The following is a 27,041-nucleotide window of genomic DNA, read 5'->3' on the forward strand; positions in this document are numbered from 1 at the left end:
GAAGGAGCTAGATGCTCTCAGAGCCCAGAGGGTGGCGCTCAACCTTCCTCTTCTCCTGGAGTTAGCTCTGTGCTGAGTCCACTCCTCACTCCCATCGCAATCCCTATCCTACCTTCTCTCCACAACAGGGAGTCCATCTCCTGTTCTCCAGGTTCCAGCGTTCCATCTAGCTTTTCCTAGGATGCAGCAGGAAGTGATGGCTAAATAGCACCTTTCTCTGTCCTGCCACAGAGTAAAACCTCTACCACATAAACAAACCTCACTCTCACTGATACTGACCAACTCCAACACAGTTCATGTGAGTTAGTACCTCTCTCTCTCCTTCTCTCACTTGCCAAGACTTCCTCTTCCTTTTGAGCCAGCTGTCTTGCGCCAGGACCCCGTGGGAGGTGGGGGAGGCACAGGGGAGACTGAGCCTTTAGCATTCTGTCTCATGCAATATTTATATATGGATGATCACAGCTTTTTGATGCATTTTTTCATTCTTAATTGTTTTTCTCTGTTGTGTTTTCTTTTTTCCTACCTTTCCATGCTATTCTCAGAGGGAAATACCTTGCTGTGGTTGGTGAGGCTTCAGGGGCACATGAGAGAGGAAGGAGAGTGGGGAAGCAGGTGTAGGAGCCAAGGGAGAGCTTTCCCTTGGCCCTCTGAAGCTTCGCTGAAAAATCAATTCACAAAAGGTAGATTAATAGGAGAAAAGGCATACAAATTTATTATATATATTAAATATACACATTAATATAAGGGAGCCTTTAGAAGGAAGATCCCAAAATAGGGAGAAATCCTGCATTTTTATGCTTAGGTTCAACAAAGTATGGATGGACATGTAGAAATACAATTCAGTAAAAAGGGTATAACCTAATGCTAGTGGACTGAGTGGGGAAACAGCAAGGCCTGTCTGCCTAGCTGTTTCTTGGCCTCTCTGTAGCATTCTTTCCTTCTAGATGTGGAGTAGAACCCTCTCTGGAATGGGCTACAGTTAGACAAGGTAGGTCAGATAATTTATGGCCAATTTTTACATAGAAAGGCAGAGGGAAAGTTAGAGTCATATTTTTAGGTTTTATAGCTGGCTTTGGGGAAATGGGGTTCTGGTTTCTGCGACCTGCACTAGGGAAGAGAGATTCTAGTTTCTATGGCTAACCTGGGGGTGAATGGGACTGAGAGATAAGAGGGCAGGAGAAGGTCAGAGAAACACTTTTGCTTCTGAGGACTTCATTTGGGGGTATTGTTTTCTGAGCCCCAGTTGAGGGAAGGCAGGGGCAGACATGCAACCAGGCTGAAAGTACACATGAAATTAAAAATGGGATTCTGTTCCTGAAAGCACCTGGGAAGGTGCCCAATAATGTTGAATGAATCCAACTTAGATACTTAAGTGAGACACTCTGCATTATCTTGCCAGCAATTCCAATTTGCGTATATATTTTTAAAAATGTACAAGCTGCTAACTTTAGGAGTGCAGCAATGGTCTTTGTGGAACACTTTCACAAGACGTTAGCTGAGTCTTTGGTTTTAACCATGAGTTTAAACACCTACATATTGTTTAGTAGCAGTAGAAATGAATGACGTTTTTTGTCATTGTTTTGTTTTACTTTAAGAAACACAAGGCCAGCCTGGCATGGTGGCTCATGCCTGTAATTCCAGCACTTTGGGAGGCCGAGGCGGGTGGATCACCTGAGGTCAGGAGCTCAAGACCAGCCTGGCCAACATGGTGAAACCCCATCTCTACTAAAAATCTAAAAATTAGCCAGGTGTGGTGGCATACGTCTGCAATCCCAGGTACTTGGGAGGCTGAGGCATGAGAATTACTTGAACCCAGGAGGCAGAGGCTGCAGTGAGCTGAGACTGCACCACTGCACTCTAGCCTGGGTGACAGCAAGACTGTCTCAAAAAAAAAAAAGAAAAGAAACACAGGCCCAGGCTCAGTGGCTCTTGCCTGTAATCCTAGCACTGTGGGAGGCCGAAGGAGGCAGATTGCTTTAGTCCAGGAGTTTGAGATGACCCTAGGCAACGTGGTGAAACCCCATCTTTACCCCCCAAAAAATCAATAAATACAAAAACTATGCGGGTGTGGTGGTGCCTGCTCATGGTCCAAGCTACTTGAGAGGCTGAGGTGGGAGGATGGCTTGAGCCCAGGAGGCAGAGTTTGTGGTGAGCTGACATTGCAGCACATCACTCCAGCTTGGGTGACACAGCGCGACTCTATGGGGGCAGGGTGGGAGGGGGATAAAAAGAAAAGAAAACCCTGCAGAATCTCAGATTTGCTTTGCTTAGGGCAATGTAGCACACTAAGTTAAGAGCATTGCTGCACAAATACTTAAAACTGAGATCTGTAGACCAGCAGGATTAGCATCCATCAGGAGAAATCAGATTCTCAAATTGTCCCAGAGACCAGCTGAATTTGAGTGTGCATTTTAACCAGATACCCTGGCAATCCATGTGCTCATAGCAGTGTATGAGGAGCATTGGCTAAGAGCCTGGGCTCTAACCCTGATAACCTATGATTTGGTGATAGCTTGCAGGCAATAGAATATTCTGTGTGAGGAGAGAAACATTAGACCAGGGCCTAGAATGATATAAGTGCTCAACATGTGTTAAATATTATTATTGTTAGAAAAATAAATAAAGGATATTCACTCAACATATATTTACCACATGCTTCCTGGGTGCCAAGAACTCTTTTAGGCACTGGGGACACGGCAGTGAAGCAACAGACAAAAGTTCCTTTCTTTATGGATTGATGTCTTAGTGATATCTACAAATGGCAGAGGGATTGCTTTTATTATAGGAAAATAATCTTAGGCTTTCAATACATATTAATTTTATTTTACAAATGTATCCCTCAATACATTTTGGCTATTAGAGAAGTGATAAGTTGAGGATAATTTGTCTTATTATAATTTTGTAAATTACAGGTTGTAGAGTGGTTGCCTTTACCAACAACAAAATAAACTTACTTGATTTTTTTTTTTTTTTTTGAGCTCAACAAATACTTGCATCCTACTGCTTAAAGAATACAGTCCCAGTTCCTCCACATACTGAGCAGGATTCTTCAGTTTCATCTGTGTCGTTCTCTGTCTAGCTCTCATGCTAACTGTTTGTGACTTCTTCTTTCCTGAAAGCTCTTAGCATCATTCCTGGCACAGAGTAAGCACTTGCTAAATATTAGCTCATATTACCCAAATCTTTGTTCACACTTTCCTTTCTTTCTGGGATCCAACTCCAACGTGCCATTAAAGCCCAGCTAAATATTTGAATCTTAAAGGAAGGATGGAAATCACTGCTGCTACTTCTCTGCTTCCTCAGCACTTTCTCTCTGTGCATTTGAGTAGGTGAAGGTAAGTGGCCAAGTGGAGTGGCCTCTTTGTGAGCCCTGGAGGGAGGGCCAGGACTGAGTCTTCTGGCCCCACTCCCTCAGCAAGGGCCTAGCAGCACTGGCAGTAGTTGCTAAGCTGAGTTGCTCAAAATCCATTTGTGGAACCCGCAGAGCACAATAGAAAGGCAAACAGCCGTGCTCAATTTTGGATTCAGAGACTCTCCATGGGGTCCTTGGAAATTGTCAGAGCAAGTTGTGGCCTTTCATAATAGGATTTTGTGACTCTCAATGGAAAGAAAGTGATGTTAAAAAAAAAAAAAAAAAGAAGAAAATTACTGACAGGAAATTCTAAGAAACACCAGGAAGAGGAACTTAGAAGAAGAGTTGACATTTTGAAAGGTAGCAGTTAAGTGCCATAGGTTACTCTCAGAATGATGGCCTTGCTGGCAACAGCCAAGACTGGGGCCTGGGACTCCTTAGAGGGGTAAGGGAGTACCCTTATCTTGGTGACTGAGAAATAAAGGAGCCACACTGTCTATATTTTGTCTTTAGATTCTGAGAATACATGCACCCCTATGCAAGCATATACACACATATACATAAGTACATGCACACACAGGCATATGTACACACATACATGTGGACATGCACACACTCCCTGTGCATACTCATACTACCCACACTCATACAGACATAAACATAAAAATTAAAGCAAACATAAATAAAAATACAAATCTGAGCACATTCAAAAGAGAGAGAACAGAGCAGTAAGGGAATCTGAGACCACACTGCATGAGGAAGGGGTGAAGGTGTTTAGCCAGGAAGAAAGGGCATGGTAGGCCAGGTAGATTCTTCTAAGCCATAGAGTCCTGACTTATGGAAGAAGTACTAGGATTCTTCTAAATGAAGCAAAGAGGTAAAAAGTCAGGTTGGAACTCCAGACAGTTGGAAGTTCCAGGAAGAAGATTTCAGCTCAGAGTGATAGTCAGGCTATGGGGTTCAGAGTCTAGAGTCTAAATTTGGAATCATCTCTTTTATTTTTGACTTTCGTCTCTGTCACTTAAAAACTGAGCCATCACAGGCAACTTACTTTATCTCTCTGAACCTGTGTTTCCCCATTTATCAAATGATGGCAATAAACACGCCTACTACCTATTAAGTTTAAGTGACCCACGACTTGGAAGAGCTTATCACAGTGCAGGTTTAAGCTTTAGGTCCCACTAAACCTGGATCTTCCTCTGGAGATATGGAGTTGTGCATCAAGGCAATTGGGGCCATTGCCTTTATTTTAATTTAAGAGGAGCTCTTGAGAACTGCTCTCTGAACATACTTCCAGGTGTGTCTCTAGGAAGGACCTCTTTTCTCAAAAGGGGAGGCCTATAATTATCTCCTACTAACAAGTCAGTCTTTTTTGTAACCTTTCTCCAGCCTCCCGGGAAACGACCGGCTGGTTGGTCTGTGCAAGCAAAAGTCGACGTGTACCTGTGGCTGGGCTCCATCAAGCATGCCAGTGCCATTTTGGACAACTTGCCAGTAGGCTATGAAGCAGAAATGCCCTCCAAAGGGGCTGGCACCAGTCACCCCCCATCTAACCTGCTCTACCAAGGTAGGGTCCCCACTGGGCAAAGAGGGTCATTTGAGGTCTCCGGTGGGCTTCTGAAAAGATAATAAGGAGGGCAGCATGCATGAGTTTTTTGCACATTATTTTAGGGCCAACTTATTGGCCTTCTTAAGTACAGTTTCTAAGTGTTCTACCTTACCTTCCAATGTCCCATCTAAAAAGAGTAAAATCATTAAACACACGTGGAATAAACAGTTATGTTTCTCTGTTAATAGAGAGGAAGTAGTCTGAGTTTCTTTGTAGGCAGATTATGTAGGTTGAGTTGGCATTTTAAGCAAAAAATGTCAGAATGTCAATAAGTTATTGTGCTTACATGATCTGTGGAATTAAGGCAGATTTTAATTTTATGTGGCATTGGAGTTTCGACATATCAACAGCAGATATTCACATTTCCTAGTAGTAACCCAGTGGAGACTGGTATCAGTAGGTTCACTCATATTTCTCCAGCTTGGTTCTTGGCTCGGCTGCTTTTAAAATTCAGCATGCTTTATGGAATCCTTTTTCTATGTAGTTATTTTCTGTAAGTGCCAACATGTTTATGTTTTGGTACATTTTTGAATTTTATTATAAATATTCATTACAATTGCATTTTGCTTTCTGCTTCCAAATTACTTCCATTTATGTTATCTCTTGCTGCTGAGTTCAGATAAAGCAGCCTGCAGTTTTACCTTCATTTCTGCTGAAGTTGAGTTTTGGGTTGAGCCAGTGTTGGAAACACTGGAGAATTGTCTGTAGAGTCAGGTCTCCTCTGTGGCCCAAGGCTCCTCTGATGTTGGTTGAACCTAGACTGCCAGTGGAATCGAAGTTGCTCAATAGTCAGAGAATACAAGGTTCTGGAAATACATATCCAATGGTTCAGCTCATGGTTTCTGTGCCCGATATAAATGCGTAAGAGCATTGTCTTTGGAAAATGCATAATACCACATTCCAAGCATTGTGCCTTACACTTTATGCATAAGATCTCATTGATTTCTCAAATCAACCCTGGGAAGACTCTTCATCTTACAGATGAAGAAAGTTATGTAGCAAAGATGATTAGAAATTGCCCAAGATCACACAGCTAGTAAATGATGGCGAAAAAATGTCTCCAAACCCTGCTTTCTTTCTACTGTCTTCCACCATACCTTGAGAGAGTTTTCATCTTTGGGTAAAAAACATCCACATTAACTTGATAGGAAAAAATAGGAAGCTCACTTGGCTTCGTATTTTTATGGACTATCTCTAGAGATCCAAGGACCTGGATGTGATTGCTATCCCAGCTACTAACAATTCAGAGAAGAGGAAAGACTTTTCCCAATGCTTTCTGATCCTCTGCAGTGTTTCATAGAGTGACGTAATAACTTTTCCTGCTGTGCACTGGCATTGATGGCTTTGGCTGCCATCCACACCTACTGGAAAATTTTGTGCTCCAGAAAATACCTGTTCAGCAAATAATTAGTTTGCACCTATATACGTAAGGCATCGTGGAAAAACTAGTGGGCGACATAGAGATGAGTGAGAGGTGATTCTGGCCCTCAAGTGGGGATAACAGACAAATCTCTCAAAACCACAAGTAAAACGCAAGCCATAGCACAAGAGGTGTACACAGTAAAGTGTGAGGAGGGTGACTAGATTAGTCCCAGGAACATAACTAGTAAGACTCAAGGTTTCAGAAAAATGAAAACTTACACTGAGTAAATGGTGCTCCCTGGTGTTGTGCAGTGCACAGCTTGTGTGGCTGCCATTGGGAGGTCTGCTAAAATTACAGGGTTAACCATTTCAAGGGCAGCTGATGAACATTTTCATCGGATGAACCATTTCCAAGTTCACTGTCAGCTGAGAAATTTGCCAAACTATGTAGCATGCTAAGGAACACGTGGGCCATCTCTAGAAACACTCCTGTTGGGAAATCCCTGTGCCATCTGCTGAACATTCCATCATTTACTGTTGCCATTTTAAGGGGCTCCCTTGCCAGCAGGGCCCAGTCTGTCATGTGAGGGTTTATTGGTGTATGTGGCAGTGGGGACAGAGGGACAGTGGGGGCAGACTTAGAATTGAGTCCAAAGGAATCACTTCTCTGGTTCTCCCTGCCTTGACAGAGTGTGGAGAACTTTCACTGCAAATACCTGGACTTAACTGGGAAGTGTGCAGAGCTCAAGTTTCCAAATTCTTTGCAGGATTAGAGTGGGTCTGATATGGTTGCTGTGTTCTCAGGCTCCATATTGGTCCGCATGCAGCCAGACAGTGGCATGGGGTGGAGGGTAGAGGGACAGAAACGTGTGTAAGCCTCAAGACAATCAAGGAGATGTCTTTGGCACCCCCTGCCTTTCCTGTCCCTCCTCACCCTGCCAATCAGGGGTCAAGGCCTGTAGCACCCAGGGCTGCCATATCCCTCCCACCCCCTCATTTCCATCCCCTCTCCAAGGGCAGGGACTGTCTTAGTTACCACAGAATCCTCAGAGATCAAGACTGTACACAGTAGGTGCTCAGAATGACCCTGGCTGGCTGAATGGAAGATGAGTGAATGGATGACTTGAGAAATATATTGTGTTTATTGAAGTGAAAACTATGTGGAACAGCCCCTTTCACACACACACACGCACACACCCACACATGCCCACATGCACACACACACCCCCACACATGCCCACATGCACACACACGCACACACCCACATGCACACACACGCACACACCCACACATGCCCACATGTACACATACACACACACCCACACATGCCCACATGCACACACACGGACGCACACACCCACACATGCCCACATGCACACACACGCACACACCCACACATGCCCACATGCACACCCATGCACACACCCACACATGCCCACATGCACACACACGCACACACCCACATGCCCACATGCACACACACGCACACACCCACACATGCCCACGTGCACACACGCACACACTCATGCCTGTATAAACAGGAGAATTACTGGGGAGTAAAATGTGGTATTTTAGAAAGAGAAGAGGATTTTAGAATCAGAAATAAAATCGACGCTCTGGCATGGATTAATTGTGCAAACTTTTGAAAGTCTTTTAACCTGGTTGTGGGCCATTTTTCCTCATCTATAAAGTGGAGAGCATGCTATTTCACATGGTTTTAGTGAAGAATAAGACACATAACCTGGTGAAAGCACCAAGGAAGATGCCTGGGTTCAAAGTACCCCATAAATATCACCTCTTCCCTTTCTTCAGGGCTTCCATTCCTGTCTCAGAGGAGGGTGGATGTGGTTGGTGGTCTCCTTTTGTCTGTCTGTGGATACACAGATGGACATCACACGCAGACACACATGTGCACACACTGTTCTTGAAAAGCCCACTAACACCTGCCCCCTTGCATGATTCGTCCACAGAACAGCATGTTTTTCAGCTGAGAGCTCACATGTACCAAGCCCGGGGCCTCATCGCGGCTGACAGCAATGGACTTTCAGACCCTTTTGCCAAAGTCACGTTCCTTTCTCACTGCCAGACAACAAAGGTAACCAGGGTAACCAAGACAGCCTGCTTCTTTCCTGCAGTCTGCAATTGACCCACAGAAGACCTCAGGAAAGAAACAACGGGGGCATGTTGCAAATACCTGCATCTTTGGGTGTGTAGATGTTTCAGACTGAAAAGCGAATATGTGCCCAAAAGGACTGGTGTGGGGAAGGTCTGTTGTTTCAGTGTGATTCATTGTCCTAGGGCAAAGGATGCAAGTCCCTGAGGCGAAGGAAGGCTGGGAGAAAAAGAGGAGTGAGGAGGAGAAGGCTAAAGTGCCAGGCACAAGGCCAAGTGCAGTGGTGAAGGAGCAAGTGAGGAAACAGCACAGATCAACCTGCATGAGGTTTATGATCCAATCATTATGAAGGGGTCTCAGTGGGGAGAAACATTTGCCAGTTTTGTGGTCAAGATGCTCTAGACTTTGCACTCACCAGCTGGGGAGCTTTGCATGCTTTTAACATCTCTGTGCTTCACAGTCCCCCTCCTCTGGAAAATACTACTTCATAATGGATGTTGTGAGTATTAAGGGAGATGGGTTGTCTTAATCCATTTAGCATTGCTTATAACAGAATACCTGAAACTGGGTAATTTCTAAAGAAAAGGAATTTATTTTTTACAGTTATGGAGGCTGGAGGTCCAAGGTTGAGGAGCTGTATCTGGTGAGGGCCTTCTTGCTGGTGAGACCCTGCAGGTTTTGAGGCAGCACAGGGCATCACGTGGCAAGGGGGTGGAGCATGCTAATATGCTCGCTCAGGCCTCTCTTCCTCTTCTTCTGAAGCCACCAGTTCCCCTCCCATGACAAACTGTTAATCCATAGATGAATCCATTTGTGAAGGCAGATCCCTCATGACCCAAACACCTCCTAAAGGCCCTACCTCTCAATACTGTGACATTAGGGATTAAATTTCAACATGAGTTTTGGAAAAGACAAATATGCAAACCATAGTATGGGTCTGTGCCTGTTTCCTCTGTCTTTCTCCCTTTCCTGTACAACGAGTACTAAAATGTGAAAGGATTCCTAACCAGCAAAAATCCAGTAGGATGCTTTTCTCATTAGATTCTATTCTCTAAAGATTTATTCTGTTCTCTGATTTGTAGTTTGAAAAGAAGAAAACTCAGTAAAGAATTGCCCATCTCAGGAAGTTAAGCACCATGGGTTAGTTAGCACACAGAGTGCCCTAAGATTACTTTCTAGCTCATCTCTTCTCTGGCTGCATGTCTTTGGGCAAGTAACACAACTCACTAAACCTCAGGTTTGTCATTTTAAAATGGGACTGTCATGAAGAAGCAGATAGTTAAGTTTATAAAATGATTGATAAATGCTGGCCATGACATTGGCTGATGTTGGGAGGGCTAACATTGTTCTCCAGGGCAAAGCCCATGACCTGGATGATAGAGTAGACTGTATTTTGATTTATGACTCGCACACCGACAGCGTGACATGAACCAGCCTCACATTCATTGAACCAACGCCTGTCGGGTGCTGGCTTTTTGCCAGGCCACATGCTGGGCTTTGGAGGATAAGAGGAACCAGACTCTGCTCCAGTGTAATATGCAATCCAGGCACGGATGCAGGCCTCATGACACACGAGTCACTACACTATGACAAGCCTCAGGGTGCAGGCTTGTCATACACCCTGCATGTGTATGACTTGTGACTGAAATACAGAGTCCTACAAGAGCCAGGTAGAGAAAGGGTTAGTTCTACCTGGGAGAGAGGTCAGGAGACACCTCAGAAGGAAGGTGACTTCATCCTCTTTCAGTGACTGAGCATAAAAATGAGAAGACAACAGACTACTTTCTCTTTCCTGTGTTTCGAGAGTCAGTATGGAGCGTGGTGATGTTGAGTACAGACTCTGGAGCTGCACGGCCTGGGTCAAAATCCATGCTCTTCCGTTTATCAGCTGTGTGACTCGAAACAAACCTCTCTTTGTGCCTCAATTTCTTTGTCTGTGAAATAGGGATGATAACCTTGTACATTTCTTCCAGAGGATAAAATACCCAGGACGGTACCTTGCTGGAAACTAAGGCCTATGTGACTGCTTATTGTTGTTGTAATTGAGGCTTCCTTCCTACAGCAAGGGAGTTCTCATTGGATGGACCCCTGGAGCCCTCCTCCACCTGCCACAACACTGTGGAATTCCAGGGCCTGAGTGAAGTACAGGATTTGGATGAAATCCTTGGTCTGCTGTGTAATTATCCTTGTATTTTGTATCTCCATACAGCATCTTCATTTGATTTACATCCGTATCTCAAAGGAACAGATGGCTTTTGTTTATCAAATAATTATTTGAAAGGGAAAATAGGTTCTGTTGAGTTCTGGACTTTGTCTCCATAATTTTAAGCCAAGTACCTCATTTTTGTTAATAATAATAGCTGCTATTTACTAAAAGCTCCCCACGTGCTGGGCACAAAGCTAAGCATTTTATATGCATCATTTGCTACATCTCACTGCAGCCCAAAGCTGGATGTTATCAGTGTCTTCATTCTGCAAATGAGGAAGGTAAGGCTTGGAAATGACATAGCTAGAAGATGGTGGAGCCAAGATGGAAACCCAGGTTTGTCCAATTCCAGAGTCACTTTGCTTAACCACTCCACTTCCATTTTTGTAAGAAAGGGTACCAATTTCCCTCTCCTGTTTCACTTCTGTGCTAACCCAGAGGGACTTGTCTGCAGGTGACATGCCCCCTTTATGTATTTTTAGTGATGAGGAAAGCTGAACCTGGGCCCCTGCAGTCACAGCCAGAGTGCCACCGTTCAGCTGGTAGCAGTCACCTGACCACAGGGGCCTCAGGGAGAAAAAGCCTCCGAAGGCTGGTCCTGAAAACCAGTGCTTTACAAAGTGACATAATGGAATGAAATATTTCAAAGAGGAGGATCCAGTCATTCCCAACATCACTGAGGATATGGGACATAGAAATCTTGCGACTGAAATACAAAGGGAAAGAGAGAAAGCTCCCTCAGAGAAAGGCTTCTGGGATGAAAGAGGGAAATGGACTAAGTGGCTAAGAGGGAGCATTAGAGGAGAAGGGGAGGAAATCTTAGAGGGTGGAGCATGGAACCTGCTATTTCCAACAAACAGATTGGGGCTTAGTCTTGAGGACATGGACGGTCTCTTACCCCAGTGCACCAAGGCTGCCATGTGGCAGGAGTTCAGTAAATGTTTACTCATTTATAAAAGAATACGGGCTGGGATCGGGTAGGATGGGTAACAAGCAATTATTGAGCATCTGATGTGTGCCAAGCACTTAATATTCTTGGACAATGGTCAGAACTCCGCAGGGTAGGTGCTAACCCCATTTAAATGAGGAAAAGTAAGGTTTGGAGGGTTAATCTTCAACATGCCCAAGTCCAACATAGGGTAGGTAATGAAACTAGAATTTCACTCCAGAGTTATCTGATTCTAAAGCTATACTCTGTCCATGATAGCTGGCTCCCTCATCAAAATGTTAGCTAAGTGCTACCGTAACTTCCAAATAATGTCATTTAACTCAGTTATAATGCATAACTCTTTAAGAAAGCCCTTAAGAAATGAGGCGAATCATAGGCACCTTGGCAGAGTATTTTATCCTCTGGAAGGAATGTACAAGGTTATCATCCCTATTTCACAGATAAAGAAATTGAGGCACAAAGAGAGGTTTGTTTAAAGTCACACAGCTGATAAATGAAAGAACATGGTTTTTTGACCCAGGCCGTGCAGCTCCAGAGTCTGTACTCTTCATACCACGCTCCATACTAACTCTCAAAACACAGGAAAGACAAAGTAGTCTGTTGTCTTCTCATTTTTATGCTCAGTCACTGAATGAGGACGAAGTTACCTTCCTTCTGAGGTAGGTAGGAGAATATGTTTTTGTTTGGGTGAATCTTTTGGTACCTCCTGAAGGTGGTCATGCAGTCCTTTTACTCATGCGAGCAACTCCAAGGACAGGTCAATACACACTTAGTCGTGCAAATAGCTATTGAGCATCTGTTATGCACAGAGTGCTGTGTTAGTGTCTAATACTGTGCCCAGCACATTGTAGGTCCTGAATCCTACATTTATATGATGAATGAGTGAATGAACAAATGCTGGCCTCTGGAATCTTATCAAGTGGTATTTACAGCCCAGTACCAAAGAAGATGCCAAAATGTTTCTATAGAAAAGATGCTGTGAAGATCATAAATTGCTTTGGTATTACGCTGTCAAGTGCATGCTACAAGACAGATCACATTTCTATTTTGAAAAGCATCATAAAAACACGGTTCTTTGTGATGTCACTGACACAGGGTAACTTTGCATTGCGGCTTTTTAACTTCTGTTATTAGTTGATTGAAGCCATTCATTTCCTATTGGAAAAGTTAGATTTTCTCTGAAACATTTAAAATCTTCTGTGTCAGACATAAAGTACCCTAAAAGTGAAAAAGCAAGAAGAGAAGGAAATTGTGAAAATGCACAATATTTTTATGACCCACATAAAGAAAAGCAATAAAAATATTCCTTTGTGACCACAGGGCAAATGACTTAATGCTGTGACTAGAAATGACTCGATGTAAAACGCTGAGATGACAGTTGATATGAGTTTTGGAGTCCAGGCCAGGTCTCTCTCTAGACTTCCCTCCTAGATTGAACAGTGACAGGCAAAGGCACAGTTCAGAAACTTCCCCTGGACCCAGCGGCTGCTGTGATACATTCACCTATGAAATCACTCATTTGCCTGGAAGAGAAAGAAATGTGGTTTTGAACTCTTTCCAGGACTAGGCTCCTGCATTAATGGAACAGCTGCTGCCCAGGTGCGGAGTCCACTTGCCCTGCAAACAACTCGAGTATTCAGCTGTGTGAAATTGACAGGTTTCCAAACATCCAATTAACTAGAGAAGAAAATGCAAGACCAAATATGCCCTCCCTTCTGAGGTCACCACTTAAATGGCCTACGAGGGGGCTGTGAGCCACTTCTAGGCAAGATGCTCATGGTCTGAGGGCAATTATGCAGATTATTATCCTCTGTATCCTTTGACTTCTCCATCTGTATAATGGGTACAGTCTACTATCAGTATAAGAAAGATGTCATGCAAAATGGTGAGGGCAGTTTTGAAAACCTTGATCTATTTAATTCAGTCAATAACCACAAAACAGTAGAATTCCACATAAGGAATATTAGGTCAAATACCCAACTTCGGGATATTTGATGACAAAATTTTATTTGCTCCTAAGTCAAGAATCATGTAATCTTCCCAATCCTCAGTGTTCTCATTCATAAAATGGAGATAATATTAGCATCTACGTGGTGAGAGTGGATGAGGTTAGCAGCCTGCCTGGGCTTTGCTGCCAGATGGTCCAGGTGGAATCTCAGTTCTACCACTTGCTGGCTCTGGACAAGTGAGCCTCAGTTCCCTGATCTGGAAAATGTGTGTAAATAACTGAACCCACCTCCCAGAATTATTGTGAGGGTTGAATGAGACAGTGCATGTGAAATTCAGTGCCCAGCACACCATAAATGCTCAAAAAAGTGGCTAGTGTTATCATTGGCACTACTGTGAGGACTGAGCTGAAAGTATGTATGCAAAGAGGGTGTTAAACATTGTAGGGGCTCTGCTCATGAAACTTAAGAATGTACGCTCCTCCGCGGTCAGGAGTCTTTGTGTTTCCTGGCATTGTTTAGTACATAGTAGCTGCTCAGTTTACATAGTCACTTGAATATTGAATGGATGAGCAATCACAATGATGATGTGTTCTCTTTCCCCTGTGTACGTATTTGATGAATGAACCTTAGAGCCCCTACAACTCAATTGAATGATCTTTTGCTTTTCTTTGGTCCCTCCTTCCAGATAATCTCCCAGACCCTCTCTCCGACCTGGAACCAGATGCTGCTGTTCAATGATTTGGTGCTGCATGGAGATGTGAAGGAGCTGGCAGAGTCCCCGCCCTTAGTGGTGGTGGAGCTGTATGACAGTGACGCTGTGGTGAGTGTCCCCCTGGGCCAGCGCTGACCACACCTCATAAAAAATGCCACGTTGAACTCACTCACTTTATTTTAAAGTAAATAAAGTCCTGACGCTGTGAGTGGTGAGAACACTAGATGTACCTAGAGGCAAACTTGACCTCTGAAAACAGTTCACAGAACCAAAAAGATTAGTGATGATCATTTGCTTTACGAAAATAGTTTTTCACTGATTTCCATTGAAGTGGCAATTAAAATTGGATCTGGTTTACAGAACGTCAGTCTACACACTTCTTCGGGAATGTGATACTTGTATAAATCAACCTGCAACTGTACCCAGCCTCCAGCTAATTCCAGGTCCTATTGTTGTTTAATACAAATGTCCATGCCTTTTGGAAACAGGAGGTTTTTACTGATCTCACCTGGCTGAAAAGAAATGGATGGGTATTTTCTCAGACTTTCTGTGTTTCTTTCTCTCTTGCTTGTTGCTTCTATGCCCTGCACAACACATCCATCTCTATCCCTTTTCTTTTATGATGTGAACCAAACCTCTTGTTCTCCAAAGATGTTTGTGTGCTGAACCCTTGGATAGAGCCAAAAGCTTACTGGAGGATTTTTTTAACTTACACAAATATTCTTTTCTTAAATTAGGTAGTCTAAAATGAAAGGAAAGGGTTTGTTTCTTTATTTAATGTCTCTACCTCCGCATGAGGTTGCAGAAGCACAAATATATTAAGTAAAACAGTAGTTCCAGGAAGCCTGCCTAAAGCTTCCCCACCTCCTCACAGTACTCCTGACAACCCCTGTCTTTGGGCCAAAGTAAGAAGGGAATCAAGAAGTGAGCATCACAGAAGGGGGAGCAGAGACCTTGGAGACCATGGAGACCATGAAGTTCCCATCTTGCTTTCTAGAGGAAGAAACAGACACAGAAAGCTCAAATACCTTCTTTAAAGTCAGTTGGTTGGAGGCTGAACCAGGTCCCCTGTGCCCACTTTTGCCTGTACAGGTGGTGGAGGCTAGTGTAGCAGTCTCTCCCCTATACATCCACATTCTAGCCCTCCAAGCCACTCCCTCCCTCTGGGCCCCATTCCCCTATCTATAAATTGGGGATAGATGTATATATTTATGGAAGAGGATTTCTACTATTTAGCATGTAGTACAGATGTTCTGTAGGGAAGACCACAAAATAACTACTTTTTCAATTTTGTTCTCAAGAACATGCTTTCAATTGTTAGTGTTTATTTTCTATGCAGAAAACAGTAATAGCAGTAGAGTGTCTTTGAACACTCTACTAGGAAAAATCAGGTGACAGCAAACATTCCAAAGGATCTGCAGGGCAGGGCACCATCGTGGTTGGGAGCACGAACTTCGGAGCCACGCAGCCTTCAGTTTGAGCTCTCATATCTGCTACTGTCTAGCTCTATGCCCTTGGGCCAGCTGCTCAACCTCTGAACGTCTCACACCTAAAAAAAGAGTTAAAAATAATACCTTTCCATAGGATCATGAGGACTAAAGGAATGTTGTATAGGCTTTGCATAGTGACTGGTATATAAGTGCCCAATACATAGTAATGATGAAGATGATTGATATGTTTAAGTAATGGGGGACTAGTCCTGCCCTATTTTTCTTGGTAGTAAAAAAGGATATTAAAATATTTTTGTATGTATGTATATAGGCCATAGTCCTGTTACACTAACCTGCTGGGCTGGCTGTGTTTCCCTTTGCTGCCCCATTGCTTTCCATTTCCCTTCCAGATCTCCATTCAGCAATGGCTTTTCCTGGCCCAACCCTAAGCCAAGCCCTTTACGGAGAAATTCAGCTGACATTGTTGACTCTAAAGGGAAAAAGAAATGTGGGAGAGAAAGGAATATGAAAATATGCACTTTGCTCCCAGAGAAATACATGTAGACATGGAAAAACTTTTGTTCACCCTTGTGTGCTGCAGCTAAACAGGGCCCAAAATATGGTGATGCTCAGATTAATGGAATCAGAATCTGCTGGACCCATGCTTCCAGTCTAGAACCTTACCTCATTTTCCAGTGGCCTCATAAGAATCTGCTGGTTCTGGAATAAATGAATTTATATTTGGAAAATTGGTTGCTTAGGCTATGTTTACTCTTTTGTTTCCAGGGCTAATTTGAATTAACCATTCCCAGCTGGGTTAATGAAAAAATTGTTAGGCAGATCACTGATTTCCTAGCCAGCTGCCCTAACTCCACCCATCCCCAAAACAGGTCTGTCTCCACTAGTGGACACCAGCAGGCAGTTTTGTTTTCAAGTGTGGTTGAACAAAAGCCCGGTTTCCACCTCAACCAAGTTTCCTTCTACAGCTGGGGTTGCACATGTTGCTTCAAAAGTCCAGAGACAATGAAGCAGCGTGACTGCTAAAACCCAGCCTCAGCCAAAAAGAGCAAGGGCACTGGCCTTGGATGGCAGAGGTCATTTATCCAATAGCTTTCACTCAACCAGCATGCATTGAGTATCTGCCCTGTGCCAGAGGACACAGCAGTGAATAGTGCAGGCAACTCTGCCCACAAGGAGCTTATATTCTAGCAGTTCTTGAGACAAATAGCACAGCAGAATGACTGTGCAGCCCCATGCTGCCTCTGGGGGAATGTGCACACAGTCTTGCAAAAGAGGCAGGAAGCAGAGCCATCGCATCGCATAGTTCTTATAGAAACATATGGCCTACATACATACATACAAAAATATTTTAATATCCTTTTTTACTGCCAAGAAAAATAGGGCAGGACTGCCCCATCACTTAGACATATCGATCATATTCATCATTACTATGTATTGGGCACTTATATACCAGTCCCTATGCAAAGCCTATACAACATTCCTTTAGTCCTCATGATCCTATGGAAAGGTATTACTTTTAATGCTTTTTAGGTGTGAGGCGTTCAGAGGTTGAGCAGCTGGCCCAAGGGCGTAGAACTAGACAGTGACAGATGTGAGAGCTCAAACTGAAGTCTGCCTGGCTCCAAAGCTCAGGCTCCCAACCACAGTGATGCCCTGCCCTGCAGATCCTTTGGAATGTTTGCTGCCACCTGATTTTTCCTTTTCCCCTTCCAGTCTTCCCTGGATAATTATTTTAACTATATCCTACTGAGCTCAATATATGAGGAGAGAGATAGCCCCCAAGATAGCTCTGGGCCAGAAAGCCCCTAGGATGACCACCCCCGCCACCTTTTTTTTTTTTTTTTTTGAGACGTCTCTCTCTGTCACCAGGCTGGAATGCAGTGGTGCAATCTCGGCTTAGTGCAACCTCCATATCCCGGGTTTAAGCGATTCTCCTACCTCAGCCTCCTGAGTAGCTGGGACTACAGGTGTGCACCACCATGCCCAACTAATTTTTGTATTTTTAGTAGAGACAGGGTTTCACCGTGTTGGCCAGGATGGGCTTGATCTCTTGACCTCATGATACACCTGCCTCGGCCTTCTAAAGTGCTGGGATTACAGGCCTGAGCTACCGCACCCAGCCAGGATGACCCTTTTAGGAGCATGAGTGGAACCCACTGCTCCCCAGACCTGTGGAAATGGGCAAGAGGAGCTTGGCAGGAGAAGAGAGTGAGACACGAATGCTGATGGTTTTGTGGAGGTTATTTGTAAAACTGCATTGATGTGGATCAGAACCAGGTAATAAATGATCAGGAAATACAAACTCATTTCTTTTCTTCTTTAGGGGAAGCCAGAATATTTGGGTGCCACAGTGGCTGCTCCTGTTGTGAAGCTGGCTGACCAGGACTATGAGCCCCCCAGGTTATGCTATCACCCCATCTTTTGTGGGAATCTCTCTGGAGGGGATCTCCTTGCTGTATTTGAACTGCTCCAGGTGAGTGAACCAGATGTGGCACCAGATCTATCAGGTCTACCTGGCTAGAGAAGTGGCCTCACCACAAGTGCCACTTCAGTGAAGCTGTGCCTGATCCCTCGCTGCAATCCCCCATCTGAATGTGTCTCCTGGGGACCTGAGAGGTGCACTTAAGAACTGAGGTGACTTGGACTATTCCCAGATCCCCTGAGCTTATAAGTCAGAATCTCAGGATGAAGGATTCTTGTGGGTTTGGCCAACAATGCTTGAGCAGCCTTGTGTGCAAGTTCCTGAGCTCCATGCAGGCCATAAAAGGATACAAAACAGAGAGGAAGCAAACATATGTGGGCACTTACCATGTGTCCGGTGTGGTGATTGTTGTCTCGTATACCTTTCATCACACTAAAGCTCCCTCAGTCCTGCTGAGGTAGGTATTATGATTCCCATTTTACAGATAGTTAATTTAGGATTAAAGTGATTGACTGACTTATCACACAGCTGGGTGAACTGAGTTGACCTTAGACCTTTAAGGCCTTTTGCTCCTTACACTATACAGTTTTGCAAAGACAAAGAGCTCTTAGTCCTTCACACTAAGACCAAGGGGGATTTATGAACGTGTGTCTGGGGAGACTTTTTCAGAAAGTAGAAGCAGGTATTGGGAAGAGAAGCTGAGTCCCTGAAGTCCAGCAGTCTAGGAGAGGAACACATAGGATGTGGAGAGAACCTGGAAAAGAAGTGAGCAGGTTGAGGGGCCTGTATCAGAGATTTCTCCCCTTGGCCTCCTACTCACTGAGGCACCAGGAGGCGCCTGGTGGTACTTCGCCTTTTAGTCAGATCAACACCTCTGTCTTAGGTTGCTTAGGCTGCTATTATATAATAGAATTCTATAGACTGGGTAGTTTAAACAATAAATGTTTATTTATCACAGTTCTGGAGGCTGAGAAGTCCAAGATCAAGGTGTCAGCAGACCTGGCATGACTGGTGTCTTCATGCGACCAAGAGAGAGAGAAGTTATCTCTCTTATGTCTCTTCTTATCAGGGCATGAATCCCACTCATGAGCATTTTACCCTCATGACCTCATTACTTCCCAAAGGCCCCACTTCCAAATACCATCACATTGGGGTTGGTATTTTAACATGTGAATTTTGGAGAGCCATATTCAGTTCATAACAATGTCTACATAGGTAAGCCTAGTTTTCAGCAATCCCAATTTAAAAACAAAACAAAAAACATCAAATAAAGCCAAAACTCAATTAGTATAGAAACCAGAAGGCAAGCATTCCTAACACAAAGAGAATGAGTTAAGAATGAAGGTGCTAGAGCTAGCATCCTCACTAGGATTTTAGACTTTCAATGGGATTAATGCCCAGATACGAAGAGATAAAAGAGAGAGAACTTCTCTCTCTCTTGGTCACATGAAGATACCAGTCATGCCAGGTCTGCTGACACCTTGATCTTGGACTTCCCAGCCTCCAGAACTGTAATAAATAAACATTTATTGTTTAAACTACCCAGTCTATAGAATTCTATTATATAATAGCAGCCTAAGCAACCTAAGACAGAGGTGTTGATGTGACTAAAAGGTAAAGTACCACCAGGCGCCTCCTGGTGCCTCAGTGAGTAGGAGGCCAAGGGGAGAAATCTCTGATACAGGCCCCTCAACCTCATAGTAGAAATCTCAGTTTCACCATTTATTAGTGTGTGGCCTTGCATAAGCTACTTATTCTGGGTTTCACCTGCAAAATGGGGATTATAGTCAATCTATCTAAAGTGCTTGGCATGGAATAAACACTCCACAAATAGCTATTTAAGCTGATAATGATGCCTTAGAATATTAAAGCAAGATGTCTAATTCTACCATGTATTTCAGGTAAAGGAACTGAGCTGGATAGAAAGGTAATTACTTGCTCAATATGGCAGGTGAGAGCCTAGAATCCAGAGAGTTCCACCAGAGCTAGGGATTCTGGGGAGCATAATGAGGAAGGGAGCAGCTTTGGGGTTAGACACACTTGTATTCAAACCCAGACCCCGCCCAGGTCTACAGCCTTGGGGGTTGCACACGGCTACAGTGATGAGTTCTTAAGCTCATCAAAGACTTTGAGTACGGTCTAGTTTTTGCTCCATGTAAGGGAGAACATTTTGAGGATGGAATGGCTGCCTTGGAGAAGGAGTGAGCTCTCTGTTAGGGGAGCTGAGGCTGGGTGAGAGTTCTTGGAGGAATGGATTAGCAGGAATTCAAGCATTGGCTCTAGTTCCACCATGACTGCAGGCTAGGAGGGTAGGACTAGAAAAATCTTTGTCTTACAAATCTTAAAACCAAATGGGATTCTAATAGAACCAGATCTAGTCAAATAGATTTGTGTTGCACAGTAAAATGGACTATCAGAACTGAATGTAAACTTCAAAACTGTTGGTCCAGTCTTAAGTGAAAATCCTGGTGATTTTAGACTGTCAATGAGGGATTTTAGGTCAAAACCAGCATTGAATAGTGTTGGATTGATATGAAGGGAGTTTTGCCATGTTTTGTCCTTCTAATTACTTCTAGAAGAAAGCCACTTTTGATGTTCATGTGTCTCGAATATCTCTCAACTTGAAACCTCCCTTTTTAATAAGAGATAGCTCAGGTTTCAGGCACAGTCCTTCCCAAAGAGATCAGTGACACCTATGGGAACATTTTCCAAAGTCTGCCTCTTGGAACACCAGTCCCTCCAAATACAGTAAAGAGAAAGTTTAAGAAATGCTTCACATTGGCCAGGCATGATGGCTCACACCTGTAATCCCAGCACTTTGGGAGGCCAAGGAGCACCGATCACCTGAAGTCAGGAGTTGGAGACAGCCTGACCAACATGGAGAAACCCCATCTCTACTAAAAATACAAAAAGTAGCCAGGCATGGTAGCACACGTCTGTAATCCCAGCTACTCTGGAGGCTGAGGCACCTGAATCGCTAGAACCCAGAAGGTAGAAGTTGCCGTGAGCCAAGATCATGTCATTGCGCTCCAGCCTGGGCGACAGAGCAAGACTCTGTCTCAAAAAAAAAAAAAAAGAAAAAAGCATCACATTGCATATTCCAAGAACACTATTTTGTTTCATTGGTTTTCTTCTTAAAGTGACTTTCCATTTCTGTCAAGTAGTACTTGTTTTACCTTGCAAGATGAAGTTTCCTTTTTTAAAATAAAAGTGTCTAATAAAAGAAAAGGGTTGTGGGATGTACAAGTGGTAAAAGTGGTCATGGAATGGCTGACTTGGGAAAATGAGATCTAGTCCAGCACTCCCATTTTGCATGTGAGAAAGCTGAGGCTCAATGCTAACTGAATTGGATTCAGTCAACTCTCTTTTCACTACACAATGCTGTCCTAATAAGTGCTCTGGGTCTGAGACCCTGCATCTGCCAATGAAGGCTGGACTGGTGGATCCCCAAATGCTCTCTGTGGGCTCAGCTGTCTGGGTTCTGTAGCGCCACCTCTCATCCTCCCTCCTGAGGCTGAGAGCATTTCTCAAGCTTTCTTGTCACTGTATTTGGAGTGGGCTGAGCCCTGAGCTGGGCACACTGGTGAGAGACCCTGCTGCTTCCTGACAGCCGACTTAATAAAGTACGCACTGTCAGAGGTAAGTAGCCTGAGATACAATTCATTAGGATTTCATTAGGACTTCTTCTCATTTGATCACTTGTTCAAAAAGTAATTTGATCACCAGCATGGCTGTCTTAGCATGTGGATCTCATACGCGCTGAGAAGACAGGGGCTGGAAAATGCCTTCATTTGTTACCAGCTGTTCTCAGTTTTCATTTGTGGATGTCTGGCATCAGTTTCTCTATCTCCATTACTGAAACTGCCCTTGCTCAGAAGGATTTAGAGGCGGGGAGGATCACTTGAGCTCAGGAATTCGAGACTAGCCTCAGCAACATAGTGGGATCCCCGTCTCTACAAAACATAAAAATTCAGCTGGGTGTGATGGCACTTGCTCGTGGTGCCAGCTACTCGGGAGGTGGAGGCGGGAGGATTACTTGAGCCTGGGAGGTCGAGGCTGCAGTGAGATCATGATCACACCACTGTACTCCAGCCTGGGCAGGAGAGCAAGAGACCCCATCTCAGAAACACGTGAGGGATGTAATACCTTTCTTCTCCTATGCACCAGACTGAATTCATTATTTTCATTTCCCTCCTCTATCCAAGTTCGCTGCCACCTGTCCTCCCAATCCTGACTCATAGCCCCGTTGTTCTCCCAGACACTCCAGCTTGAAAATTCAGTAAGCCTTAATTCTTTACACCATGTATTTATCCATAGCCAGGCCTGCCCTGTGTGTTGTTGAATTGTTCCCATCCCCTGTTCCCATGGGTTCTTTTAGTGCTCATCTGAATGTTACATTGGCCTCCTTGCTGGGCTACTGGCTTCCTTTACTTTTCCTGTTCGCTCCATCCTCCACATTCCTTCCAGAACACTAGTTGGTGTTACCACCCTTCTCTCCAGAAATCTTCAGTGGCTCTCACTTCTTACCACCAGGAACATTTCTCAAAGTCTGGTTTATTTTGGAACATCACTCCCTCCAAATACGGTGACAAGAAAGCTTGAGAAATGCTTTATATCACATCTCTCTTGGGGATCTGAAATGCCAGTTACCATGGTAAAGAAACTGAGAAGTCCCGCAACAAAGAACTTTTTTTAACTTCTTTTTCAAAACTTGATATTTCCCAAATGTATTTGACCACAAAACATTTTTCCATGATAAGTGTTAGTATTCCCTGAAGAGGAAATCTGCCCCATAGGAGACTGTCACATTTCTGTAGCCTGGCTGTTAAGCTGTCCTGAAATTTGTCCTCAGACTACTTTTGTAGCCTCACATTTTAGCTGCATGTTAACTGGGCAACCATGCAACTAACTGGGCAACCATGCAACTAACTGGGCAAAGAGCCTTTAGATGCGGAGGGAAGAGCAAATTCCAGACCCTGAAGCCTCACTATGCCTGGCATGCTCAGGGAGGTCAATGTGGCTGGAATGGACAAATGACAGGAAGCAGGAAGGAGATGAGGCCAGTGGGAAAAGATCACACGGGGCCTGGTAAGGACTTTGGCTTTTATTCTGGGAGAGATGGGAAGCCAAGAGAGGACCCTCGGCACAATGACTTATGTTGCAACGTGAAGATGCTGGATCCAGTGTATTCCGAAGGGGCAAGGAGAGAAGCAGAAAGGCCCATTGAGAGACTCTTGAAGTTACTCAGATTGGAGATAAAGGCACCTTGAATCAATGTAGCCATGGAAAGGAAAAGAGGTAGGCTCTGCATGTATCTTAAAGGTAGAGTCTTTTGGATCGGCTGATGAGATTTGACATGTGAGGTTTATCTCTCCACATCACACAGAAAAGCCCACAATATTTTACACATCATAGACTCACAGTAAAATATTTTGTCTGAGCCTGGTGGTTCACGCCTGTAATCCTAGCACTTCAGTAAGCTGAGGCAGAAGGATCGTTTGAGCCCAGGAGTTTAAGACCAGCCTGGGCAATATGGCGAGATCCCATCTCTACAAAAAATAAAAAATTAGCTGGGCGTGGTGGTGGAGGCTGCAGTGAACTATGATCATGCTACTGCACTCCAGCCTGGGTGACAGAGCAAGACCCTGTCTCGAAAAAAAAAAAAAAATGCATCTATTTACTCATTGAATGAACAAACATTCATGGAATTCTGTGTGTGAGCCAGATTTCAACTGTCGGGCCATTCCCCGGGCCCCTCACAGCAATGTCCCCTTCTGCAATCTCAGAACTGTCTGTTGTTATTCACACTTTGGCCTTCTTTTCCATTCTCCGTACTTAGAACACTTGTTTCCCCTACTTTTATAATGTTTCTCTTGTTTTCAGAACCCTCTCTCTCCTATTACAGTTTTCCTCCCCTCTGCTGCTTGAATGTTCTCCTTCTGGAAAGTCCACCTCCCTTTCTTAGAATGTTTTGCTTCTTGTGTTGGTTTGCTATTGCTGCTCTAACAAATGACCACAGACATGGTGGCTTAAGACAACCCAATTTGTTATCTTACAGTTCTGCAGGTCAGATGTTTGAAAGGGTCCCTCACTGGGGCATCAGCATGTCTGTGTTCCTTCTGGAGGCTCTAGGGGGAAATCTGTTTCCTTGTCTATTCTGGTTTCTGGGGATGGCCTGCATCCCTTGGCTGGTGGCCCTTCCTTTACCTTCAAGCCAGCCAGATAGCTTCTTCAAGTCTCTCTCTCTCTCATTGTCTCTTTCTCCCCCCAACCTCCCGTCTACTTCCATTATCACATCTCTTCCTACTCTGACTCTCCTGCTGCTGTCTCATAAGGACCCTCAAGAATATATGGGGCCCACCCAGATAATCTAGGATAAACTCCTCATTCCAAGATCCTTAATTTAATCACATCTGCCACATCCCTTTTTGCCATTTAAGGTAACATATTTATAGGTTCTGAGGATTAGGATATGAACATCTTTGGGAGTCATTATTCTGCCCAACACACTTCCCAATTCCTAGAAATATCTCAGCCTTCCTACAGGCTTAGTGCACTACACACCCCCAGAAGGGGCCACTGCTATTTGGTCTATGTTGCTGGCACCCCATACAGTTGTGCAGTGTGCAGCCTCTGTGGATTTATGTGTTAACTCTGCCTGCTTAGAATCCATTCTTCCTTTTCATTCGACTTTCTAGGACTCTTTCTCTTACCATCATGTGAATGTTCTCTAATTTTTTCTTTTGTTTTTAATCTTCTTTGTCTATGTGGTACAGATTTAACCTAAGTTCTATTGGCTTAAAAAATGAGATATTCTTCTCTGATGCTTGGCACTCATTAAGTCTTCTCATTAAAGGTCTGAGTTAGATGATTTAATTAGCTTCAGACAGCATCTCCGTGTGATCTTTCTCCCTGTTTTAAAGGTAAAGTGTCATTAACTGATTATTGACCTGCTAATGAAGACTTTGCAGAAGGCATCCACCCTAAAATAGGCTTAGTGAGGGGTCAGGGAGGGAAAGCAGGCTGATCCTTACATATTATTAAGAACTTCTGGGCCAGGCACAGTGGCTCACACCTGTAATCAGCACCCTTGGGAGGCAGAGGCAGGTGGATCACCTGAGGTCAGGAGTTCGAGACCAGCCTGGCTAACATGGTGATACCCCGTCTCTACTAAAAATACAAAATTAGCTGGGCGCAGTGGCACACAATTGTAATCCCAGCTACTCAGGAGGCTGGGGCAGGAGAATTGCTTGAACCTGGGGGGTGGAGGTTGCAGTGAGCAGGGATCGCACCACTGCACTCCAGCCTGGGTGACAGAGTGAGACTGTCTCAAAAACAAAGAAACAAACAAAAAAAACTTTCAGTAGAGACCCTGCTCAAGCCCTCAGGACGATCTCCTCAAGTCACCAACTTTATCCCGGAGCTCACACTTACCTCTTCTGGTAGTTCTGGCTTTGCCATAATCTCACTATTTGATGTTGGGCCCATTAAATTTCCTCTTAGGTTTTTTTGTTTTGTTTTGTTTGCCTGGGTTGCAAACAATTTTCTTTCAGCAAGCTGAAGATATTATTCCATTGTTTGGGCTGTGCTTTCTCTTTTGAGAGGTTGGTTGTCATTCTTATTGTTGCTCCTTAAAAAGTGATCTTTATTTTTTTTCCCTCATCTGATTGTTTTTAAGGTATTTTTCTTTATTTTTGGTTTTTAGCAGTTTTACTATGTTGTAATAAAGCACAGTTTTGTTTTTATCTTGTTGGATTTTATAGAGCTTTTAAAACCCTGGCTTGATGTTTTAAATTAGCTTTGGAAAATTGTCAGCCTTTATCTATTCAAAGATTGCTTCTGTCCTGTTCTATTCCTCCTCTTTTCTCTTCTCTCCCTTTCCTCCTCTCCTTGCCTCACCTCTTTTTTGCCTGTCGTCTTTGACTCCAATTACATGTATATTAGACCTTTTAATTAGATACTCTGTGCCTCTTATGCATTGTCTATCATTTTGTCTCTCTGAGCTTTATTTTATCCATAATATGGCCTATCTTCCAGCTCATTTCTACTGCCTCTTTTTCAAAACCTATTCACTAAGTTCTTTCCAGTGACTAAATTTTCAGCCATAGAATTTCCATTTCTTTTTTTATTATGGATTTCATTTATCTATTGAAATTTTTTATCTGGTTTCTTATTGAACAGATTAAGCATTGTTATTTTAAAGTTCATGTCTGATTACCACATTATCTGAATCCTCTGAGTCTTTCTTCGCTTAGTTTCTCTTGTTAATCTCATTGTCTTATCTCTGTGCATGCCATATTTTATTGCATGCTAGACATTTCTACATAAAAATACGTAGTGAGCTAGTAAGTGTTGGAGCCCAAGTAACCACTGTACTAAAGATAAGAAATAATAGAAATATAAATTATGGGCTGAAGGAGACAGAAAGGAGAAAGGCTTCTGAGCATAGCATCAGTGATTTTTCAGAGGGGCAGGGCTGGGACTAGGGTCATGCATGACCCTAAGAGTGAGTGCCTCCTTAACTTTTGTACCCTGTGTGCCACACTGGTTCACGCTTGTCCTGGACCTGAAGCTGGACCTACTTTGAGGTCCTGATATTTTACTTCCGTGGGGATATTAGAGCAGTCTGGCTTTCAGACCAACTACCCATCCTGCTCACCACCATTTCTTACTATTTTGTCTTTATAACAATCACTTGTTTTTCCCTGGCCTAGGTGCTGAGTAACTGCATATCATGTGGTTTTATAGGCCAGCAAGCAACCCATGTCACTGGGAAAAGCTTAATCTTGGCTGGTAGCAAAGTCATTTAATTGCCACAATGTTATAGGATTCTTTTATTATTATTATTATTATACTTTAATTTTTAGGGTACATGTGCACAATGTGCAGGTTTGTTACATATGTATACATGTGCCA

General features: G+C 43.7%; 1 protein-coding gene across 1 annotated transcript in view; it reads left to right on the forward strand.

Moving 5' to 3' along the window:
- The window catches only part of FER1L6 (fer-1 like family member 6), a 193,180-nt gene that overhangs the window by 104,378 nt on the left and 61,761 nt on the right, over window positions 1-27,041 (forward strand). Inside the window, exons 19-22 of the mRNA XM_032758498.2 lie at window positions 4,742-4,919; window positions 8,294-8,418; window positions 14,226-14,360; window positions 18,027-18,176. Coding sequence (XP_032614389.1) covers window positions 4,742-4,919; window positions 8,294-8,418; window positions 14,226-14,360; window positions 18,027-18,176 — 588 coding nt within the window. The remainder of the gene's footprint in view (window positions 1-4,741; window positions 4,920-8,293; window positions 8,419-14,225; window positions 14,361-18,026; window positions 18,177-27,041) is intronic.

This window comes from Hylobates moloch, unplaced genomic scaffold, assembly GCF_009828535.3.
Source record: "Hylobates moloch isolate HMO894 unplaced genomic scaffold, HMol_V3 SCAFFOLD_9, whole genome shotgun sequence".
NCBI lineage: Eukaryota > Metazoa > Chordata > Mammalia > Primates > Hylobatidae > Hylobates > Hylobates moloch.